Source organism: Trachymyrmex septentrionalis, unplaced genomic scaffold (genome assembly GCF_001594115.1).
Source record: "Trachymyrmex septentrionalis isolate Tsep2-gDNA-1 unplaced genomic scaffold, Tsep1.0 scaffold81, whole genome shotgun sequence".
Taxonomy (NCBI): Eukaryota; Metazoa; Arthropoda; class Insecta; order Hymenoptera; family Formicidae; genus Trachymyrmex; species Trachymyrmex septentrionalis.
In genome coordinates, this window is record NW_017305997.1 from 1,297,373 (window position 1) to 1,305,890 (window position 8,518).

General features: G+C 27.4%; 2 protein-coding genes across 2 annotated transcripts in view; one reads left to right on the top strand and one right to left on the bottom strand.

Annotated features, from left to right (window-relative positions):
* Positions 1–620: 620 nt before the first annotated feature.
* On the top strand, positions 621–5,643 carry LOC108754835 (glutathione synthetase-like). The gene is made up of 12 exons (XM_018497458.1): positions 621–827; positions 1,062–1,245; positions 1,316–1,391; positions 1,494–1,621; positions 1,719–1,761; positions 2,045–2,118; positions 2,195–2,362; positions 2,530–2,683; positions 2,907–3,014; positions 3,121–3,410; positions 3,501–3,677; positions 5,630–5,643. Exons 1-11 carry the CDS (start codon positions 728–730, stop codon positions 3,625–3,627), a joined length of 1,452 nt encoding a protein of 483 aa, XP_018352960.1. The 5' UTR covers positions 621–727; the 3' UTR covers positions 3,628–3,677; positions 5,630–5,643.
* A 1,695-nt stretch (positions 5,644–7,338) lies between these two features.
* Positions 7,339–8,518, bottom strand: part of LOC108754828 (vitellogenin receptor) — a 13,097-nt gene continuing 11,917 nt past the window's right edge. The window contains exons 28-31 of the mRNA XM_018497451.1: positions 8,306–8,483; positions 7,928–8,210; positions 7,676–7,814; positions 7,339–7,446 (exon numbers count right to left, since the gene is read on the bottom strand). Coding sequence (XP_018352953.1) covers positions 7,339–7,446; positions 7,676–7,814; positions 7,928–8,210; positions 8,306–8,483 — 708 coding nt within the window. The remainder of the gene's footprint in view (positions 7,447–7,675; positions 7,815–7,927; positions 8,211–8,305; positions 8,484–8,518) is intronic.

Genomic DNA, 8,518 nt, shown 5'->3' on the forward strand with positions numbered 1-8,518 from the left:
AAAATAAATCTTATAAATATTTATAAATATTTTGTAAATATTTTATAAATATTTGTATGAGAAAGTTTAACAGTACTTTGTCTTTAATAATGAAACATATAATTTTAAATAACATTTTGCAATATAATAATAATATCTAATGATAATAAAATATATATACAAATCTACAGTATATACATATAACAATTTATAAAAATAAATGATACATTCGAAAAAAATTGATAAAAGTATACTTATACATATATTAATTATAATATTAAATAAATTTAATATAAATTATATTGTCCTATTCTTTTATATAGTCCCCTGTGTATGCATTAACCGCCGGAAATATCCATGGCTACAATCGGCTACATAGTGCATTGTGCACGTCAATAGATGAATTCCATTAAAAATATTAATTATCTCTATCCGCGCTAATTGAAACTGGCGAGCTCTTTTAGTACGGACATACACCATATTTACTTTTAACGTTACGATTTTATCGGCAGTGTCGCGAAATAGACGTAGTACCTGATTATTAAAATGGACGTTGATTCGCTAGTGTGCGGAGCTTTGATTCCCAGTTCCCATCTGTCTTACACGGCACGTGATCTGATGATCTTACGAAAAAACGGAATCAGCTGCTGATTATCAACAGCTGGCCATATGGCCGCTGTCGTTTGTCGAGGTTCTTTAGATAGTGTTGATTGACTTAATTGTTGTCTAATTTGATTTTGGATTCATCATGAGCACCTGTCAATTAGAACCCTGTATCGAGCTTCCTCTCTCGAAGGAGAAGCTGAAAGAAAGCGTAGATAAAGCGAAGGACTGGGCGCTTATGCATGGTAATTATGTTTTTTTACTGATAAGAAATAAATTGCTGATAATCAAATGTATGATTATATTTATACACTTGCTCACATTCCTGATAAAACTTGCAAGTCATAAAGGCAAACATGATGGCTATTTTATATTTTAAGCATAAAGAATTCAAGGATATGATGCAAATATAAAATAATTGCAATAATTCAGATGATGCATTTAGACAGATTTATGTGATAAGATCTTATGTTACTTAGGGATATCCATGCGGTCCAAGACAAATTTTAATAAGGACCAAGTACAACTACTACCTGTTACATTGTTACCATCGAGCTTTCCCGAAAAACCCTTTTTAACTGTAAAAAATGTACAAACTATATTAAACGAACTTATTCATAAAGTTGCTCATGATAAGGAATTTCTTACAAGCAGCTTAAAAAGGTACTGTTACTAAAAAAACTATAATCATAATGGAATTTTTCTTATTGTAGAGTTATATTATTTGATTTAGCACAATCCAAGCTGATCCATTTACAGCAAAGCTATTCCACATATATGAGACAGTATATGAAAAAGGTTTTAGCCAGGTATGTGATATTAAATAATAAGGTTAATATTATTAACATCAATAAAAGATCCGATGCAGTTGATCATTGTGCACAAATACAAAAGATTTTTCTGTTATATAGAGTATAAGTCTTGGACTGTTGAGATCAGATTATTTATTACACGATGACTGTAAGATAAAGCAAGTAGAAATAAATACAATAGCAGCTAGCTTTGCGGCCTTGGCTACAATTACATCCGAATATCATAAGTAAGTTCAGTGTGAAAAACTTTATTAAGAAGAAATATTATTAATATTTAAAAAGTCTTTTATTTAAATGTTTTTAATAAAAACATTTATTTTACAGGTATATATTAGAAGAATTGGGATATAGGAAGAAAGCGTGCCAAGTAAATTAATTGTTCATATTATCATTATTATAATTTTTTAAGATACAGTTATTTATATGTTTGGTTTTTGTAACATGCTAAAATTCTTTAGTAAATCTGTTCTTTTTAATTGGATTTCTTGCAGAGTTCATTTTTCTCTTGTTCACTCCAATGTGAAAAAAAGGGAGGAAGATGAACAGTAGTGCAAGAAGTTCAGCTAAGGGAATAGTTCTATTGTTTTTGATGCTATAATATTTTGAAAATATTTTACAGTTTATTAATATTGATTATTGCTATTCATAAGATTCCAGAAAATAATGCACTTATTGGATTTTGCAAAGGATTAATATTCGCATGGGAATTGTATAATAATTCAGAGTAAGTTGAGTGATAGAGCAGATTATATTCTGGTTGTTACATTTTATAAATAAGACCAATAAACAAATTGTTTTAGGGCTGTTATATTATTTATTGTTGAAGATATAACTTATAATATAAGCGATCAAAGGTTTCATGAATTTCAAATTCGTCAATTATGTCCTAAAATTAAGATTATTAGAAAAAGTTTAACAAATTTAGTATCGGAGGGAGTGAAATTGGGACCAAATAAAGAATTAATTGTGTAAGTTCAAATTTTAATTACAATTATGTTATAAATTATATTAAAATTTATACAAAATATTTTAAAAGAGAATTTTTTTCAAGTCTTTGCAAATATAGAAATAAATACTAAATAAAGAATACAGACATTTAAAATGTTGAAATATTGAATTACTTGAATTGTTTTAGTTCAAATATGGAAGTGGCTGTTGTTTACTATCGTTCAGGTTACGAACTTGAAGCTTACCCTACAGAAAAGGAATGGGACATGAGATTGTTAATAGAGTGTTCTCGTGCAATAAAGTGTCCATCAGTACAATATCATTTAGCAGGTACTAAAAAAGTATGTAAATCATTTTAATTTTTATTTGTCTAAACAAGATATACAATAAATCAAATTTTTTTTGTTATCTGTACAAAAGCTGTATGAAATATTGGAATAATTAACAAAAAACGTAAACATTTAATTTTTATCATACTTATTACAAATAAAATAAATCTTGTAACATATATTCGCTGTAATTAAGGTTTGTAAAATATTTCGATTTTGAGAATTATCTTTTTAGGTACAACAATCTTTAGCTCAATCTACTGTATTGAAAAAATTTCTAAAAGATGATGCACCTGTTGCTAGAGTGCAAGAAATATTTACTGGTCTATATACATTAGATTTTGTAAGCAATCTATTCGTTATTTCATCATAATGCTTATATAATTAACAATTATATGAATAACTTCTAGCAATTCAAATCCAAAATAATATATTTATTGTAATAATAGAATGATGATGGAGAAAAAGCAATAGAAATGGGTATAAACGAACCATACAAGTTTGTTCTCAAACCACAAAGGGAAGGAGGAGGGAATAACATATATAATGAAAATATAAAAACGTTGTTAAGTTCCATGAAGGAATCGCAAGAAAGAACGGCATGGATTCTCATGGATCGCCTTTGTCCTCCTTTACAGAAAAATTATTTTGTACGTGCCGCTGAAGAATCATCTTCAGAGGATGACATTGATCCATCAGATGTTATAACAGAACTTGGCATATATGGCGTAATAGTAGGGTAAGTACACATGGAATGACTTGCATTTTGATTATTATATTCTTTGTTAATAAATAAATGACATTAATAATATTTGTATAATATTTCTAGGGATAGCAATGAGATAATGTTAAATAAAGAAGTTGGACATATTCTAAGAACTAAATTATCGAGCGAGGATGAAGGCGGAATAGTTGCAGGTGTTGGTGCCCTTGATAGTCCCTATTTAATTAGCTAAAATTATACATCTCTAAAATAGTTTTAATTAAATAGGTAGTCATACAATTTGTGTGTGTGTGTGTGTGTGGGGGGGTGGGTGGGTGGGAGGGTGTGAGAGAGAGAGAGGGAGAGGGAGAGAGAATATACACTATATTATGTTTATTATAAATGTTTCTTTATTGTATATGTGTATGTAGATATATCGAATATGAATTACCGGGAATCACATAAATCTTTAGTATCAACAATCATTTATATAATGATGTTGTATTTACATTTTCTAATTTTTAAATATTAGATTTTTATCATAATTGAATTAACATTAAGGCATTTTAATAATAATAATAACAATATTTTTAAAAAATTCCATTTTTATTGATTGTAAGATAACAATTTATATTGCAATGCAAAACTGTAAAAACTGTACAGAGAAAGTTTAATATTTCTGTTATATATATGCATGTATGTATATATGTATCCATGATACGTATGTTTGAAAGAAAGCAATCGTAGCGATCGTGGCATAGAGAACGATATGGCTTTCTGTGCCAAAAATCCAGGTTCAAATCCACCCAAGTTTTATTTGCTCATCACCTTTCGAAAGTAATGGCAAACTATCGAGAGTGTCTTTGTCATGACAACTTTTCTGACCATTAGAATTCGGCGTTAAAAATTATATGTCTCATATCAAGAATAATATTAAAGAATGAGATTAAAGAAGTTTCTTTAATATTCTCATTTCACCGCAATTAAAACAGCGTTCAAAAGCTTTTCTCCTGCTTCCTTTTCATGGAGCGTATCTTTGCTGGCTTTAAATTAACGAAGATACTCGTTTATTTTCGCTTGCTTTTAATTCATTTTAATAAAAATGGATTACGAAAATAAGAATACATCGAGTATGTAAAAGAATATACCCGTATAGTAACAGCTATAGTTGCAACAGATTCAGAGGCGACGCCGTTGCCAGTGCTAATATACAATTATTAAAAAAGAAAGTACTGGATAACACCCATTTTCAAAAGTCGCAGCAAACATGATTTTTCCTTTGCTTTGTTCCCAAAATTAATCTTAGAAGGTATATTCCGTAATTATGACATGACATGTATTATATTTCAGAAAAGTTTCGCTATTAGTTGAACAATATCGAATTTTAAACGTAACTTCACTGTATATAAAAATTGATAGAGTATGAGTAAAAACCTTATTAGTTGTATGAAATGGCACCTTAATGTATGATCTGGATGGATTTTAAGAGATGACTAATTGAGATTATTGAGAAGAATGGAAAAAAAGAAAGTTTTTGTATAAATTGTTAAAACTAATTTACTAATAAATTTCTTAGATTAGATAACTATTTATATATTATTTTTGATATTGTGTTACCTTCTATTTTTAATATTATATTATACTTTCTAATAATCTATGCATCTTGTATTAAATTAACACTAAAATTTTTTTATGAGTGAACCGTTTGGGGCACGTGAAATGTGTTAAATTTAACATAAATTTCCCACTGTATATTTGAAATATTAAATTATTAAAATAATAAATTCTACAAATAGCATTCAAAATCTTTTAATTAGAAACTTAAAAAGAGTTTAATTAAAAATATACATAATTAACAGCGATATCGTATAAAACTCTCTTATAATACAATAATATTAATATATATCATATAATATAAAATATATCGTATCTACATAAATAAGGATAGCATAAACGAAAATCAAGCACATTTTTTAGATATTTTTTGATGTATTTCTTTCAAATATATTAGTAATTAAAAGCATTAGAAAATCTTTTGTAATTAAAATTGAAATTTATAAATTGATTCTAAAGAAATATACACACATGTAAAACGATTAAAACTTGAGTGTCATGTTTTACGATGTTAATTTTTTATGAGTCCATACAACATCACATGAAATGTCAACGGTTTGATCAATAACAGTTACATTTAATTATAAATATATTACATTTTGTTAAAATATAACACATTTATATTTATTTTAAGGCAGCAGAGAGAGAGAGAGAGAGAGAGAGAGAGAGAGAGAGAATATTATTACGTACTCAAATTATATAAAAAAAAAGAAATGTAGTCACTACAGTAAATAGAAATTTTTATGTGTAAGATTTATTTCTTGTACCTTAAAATAAAAAAAAACACATTTTTGATGCCATTTGAAACGATTCTGAAACATTGACTTCCAAATATGTTTGTTTCAAGTTTTTTTTTATTACATTGAAATTATCAAGACATTAAAAAATTGTTGCTGACAATACACGCATTAACAATACAAGCGCTGACAATAGTCTAGTTGTGAAGCATTTTTTTTTAGTCGTTTAATACAATTCTATCTTTAGATCTGTTAAACAAATGTTTCGTAGTATTTGTAATACTAAATTATTACATTCGATTCACCCAAATATTAAGTTGCTTGTAGATAATTGTCAATGTGCTTCATATGCTTAAAAATTGCTTAAACTGTCAACAATATTGAGAAAAGCAGATACCATTTTGTTGCGGCAGTGGAAATAAAGAAGTTTTTTCATACTTCTTGTTCCTTGCGGACGATATCGTAGAGAAGAGAAAGCTCCATAGTTTATCTCAAAAAGTATTTAAGAAGTATTGATTAAAAAAGTCAATGGAGCGATATCACGGGACAGATAATTTGAACAAAAATATGTATTTTCATGAAAGCATTTCTTTTTTTAAGAAAATGTATTGTCATATATATTATTGTAACATAAGGCGAAAGAAAAAAGGACAGAGTACAGAAAAAGAAGAGAAAGGAGAAATGAAGATGGTGAGGAATGGGAGAGTAAAGGAAAACGAAGGAGTGGGAACTGAGGAAAATTGCGAGGTTAAAGGAGACGAAATCGGAAATAAGAGGATGAGCAGTAGACAGCTTAGAGCTTAGTAATAGCATGAGATGTGATGAGAAAATGATGAAGGAAAGGGTGCAATCTCTCAATAATTTTAAATGGGGATTCGATTTTCTGATCGGCTATTTTGCATGCGAGAGAGAATATCATTGCATCGCTCTTGAAAAGTAAGAATATCAGGAGGTCTATGGGAATAATTGTAAATAGATAGATTTGTAGATTGGTAGATAAATAAATTTGTGGTGATAAACTTTTGAAATAATTAAAATAAGAGCATAATTATTACTTGCATTACATATTTTTCTATGTGTACAAATACACGATTGTAATTTTTATACACAAACACAAATTATAAAAAATTTGTACATACTATTATTTAACATCAATATTTATATTAACATTATGTATATTCTTATACTTGAATTATCTATGTATTACCTAATGTACTATAATATAATGTAAATCGTTGTTGGTAAATGTGCTTATAAATGCAAATATTCAATAGTTGATATTTATAACAATAAACTAAAAATATAAATAATTACGAAATTCTAAACGTCATATAAATAATTTTCTTAACTAATAATTTCAACAGTTTTTAACACATTAACTCTTAAGATATTTCTCAATACGTATGTACACATGTACATAAATCAGTAGTTTAGATATACTCAATTATTATATGAAATTAAATGAGTTACGATATATGTATTATATAATTTTTGTTTCAAACATGAACATTTCCTAGCCTACATATTATTTGACATTGTTAAATGGTCAAACATAAAATACAGCTCTATAAAATGTTATAATTTAGATATACTAATTTTATTATAACTTTAAATTATTTCGATTGTACAAATAACGAATTTTGTTTCTCTGTCTCTTCAACATCTCTTTCTTTCGAATATGAATCTGACCTTTGTCTATTTTCACTATTTTCCATTGCATCCTATAAAAAAATATGAAATATTTAAGTCTATAATAACCTATCTACATCTAGATAATAGTGTAAATTATCTTTAATCATAATAAACAGTTATTTCATGCAATCGTACGTATATTTCATGTGATTGTACAAAAATTTAGAGAAGGCGTAAGTATTATAATTCAATAAATGTAATTACACGTATAATCGTAAAAAATAATGTCGTACATTTAAGTGTAAAATTGCTACTTACCTTTAGATTTACGAATTTATTATCGATAGGATTAACGTATTCGTGCTGTCCAGGAGATAAGCCTGCAACTATTGAGCTGAGTGTTACCTCAACCTCGTCGCTTCGATCGTATGACGGATTATGGAAATAAATGCTGCTGCTAATAATAATCACGATACAATTTTTATATAAAAATAATATTTTATATTACTCTTTTAACAATCAATTCCTATTTAAATCCTAATTCAACATTAAAATAAATTTGGAACGTACCTAAGATTGTTTATCGGTTTTAATTTTAATCTGTTTTTCTGATAGTAGTAATAAACGCATAATAACAGAACAATAACTAGTAATACAATTATTATTAGGCTATAAGCACCACTTGTGTACCGTGCATTTCTCATTGGATTTTTAAATATCCGTCCATTATTCATATTTATTGTGCAAATACTATTGGATTCTATCGATTTGCCATCTGAACAAATACATGTTGCATTTTCCTTCTTCAAAACGCACATGTAGTCGCAATACTTTTCATCGCAAGGATTTTTATCTACCGAATATAATTTAATTTTACTTACTCTATCAAGATTATACATGATAAAATTTTAAGATAGCTAGAATATTTAAACATTATATTATACCAACCAACAGGTTGTTTGGAAATATGTAGAATGGCAAACTGTTTGTGAACATTGTTTTTGCCTATATTTATTGTTTCACATGATTTTTTACCATACAGTTTACAACTTTGCAGTTGACCGCTTGTATCCATCAACCAATAAAGTGATTGTTCATAAATACTGATGCCAAATGGGTAATGTATCTAAAAAAAGAAAGAATATTATTATTATATATATA

What these genes read in the sequence shown, in the direction of transcription:
- LOC108754835 (XM_018497458.1), top strand. Translation starts at nt 728, where the DNA reads ATGAGCACCTGTCAATTAGAACCCTGTATCGAGCTTCCTCTCTCGAAG. An exon ending in GGACTGGGCGCTTATGCATG is followed by an intron (nt 828 to 1,061) that starts GTAATTATGTTT and finishes TATGTTACTTAG; the next exon opens with GGATATCCATGCGGTCCAAG. An exon ending in ATGAAAAAGGTTTTAGCCAG is followed by an intron (nt 1,392 to 1,493) that starts GTATGTGATATT and finishes TCTGTTATATAG; the next exon opens with AGTATAAGTCTTGGACTGTT.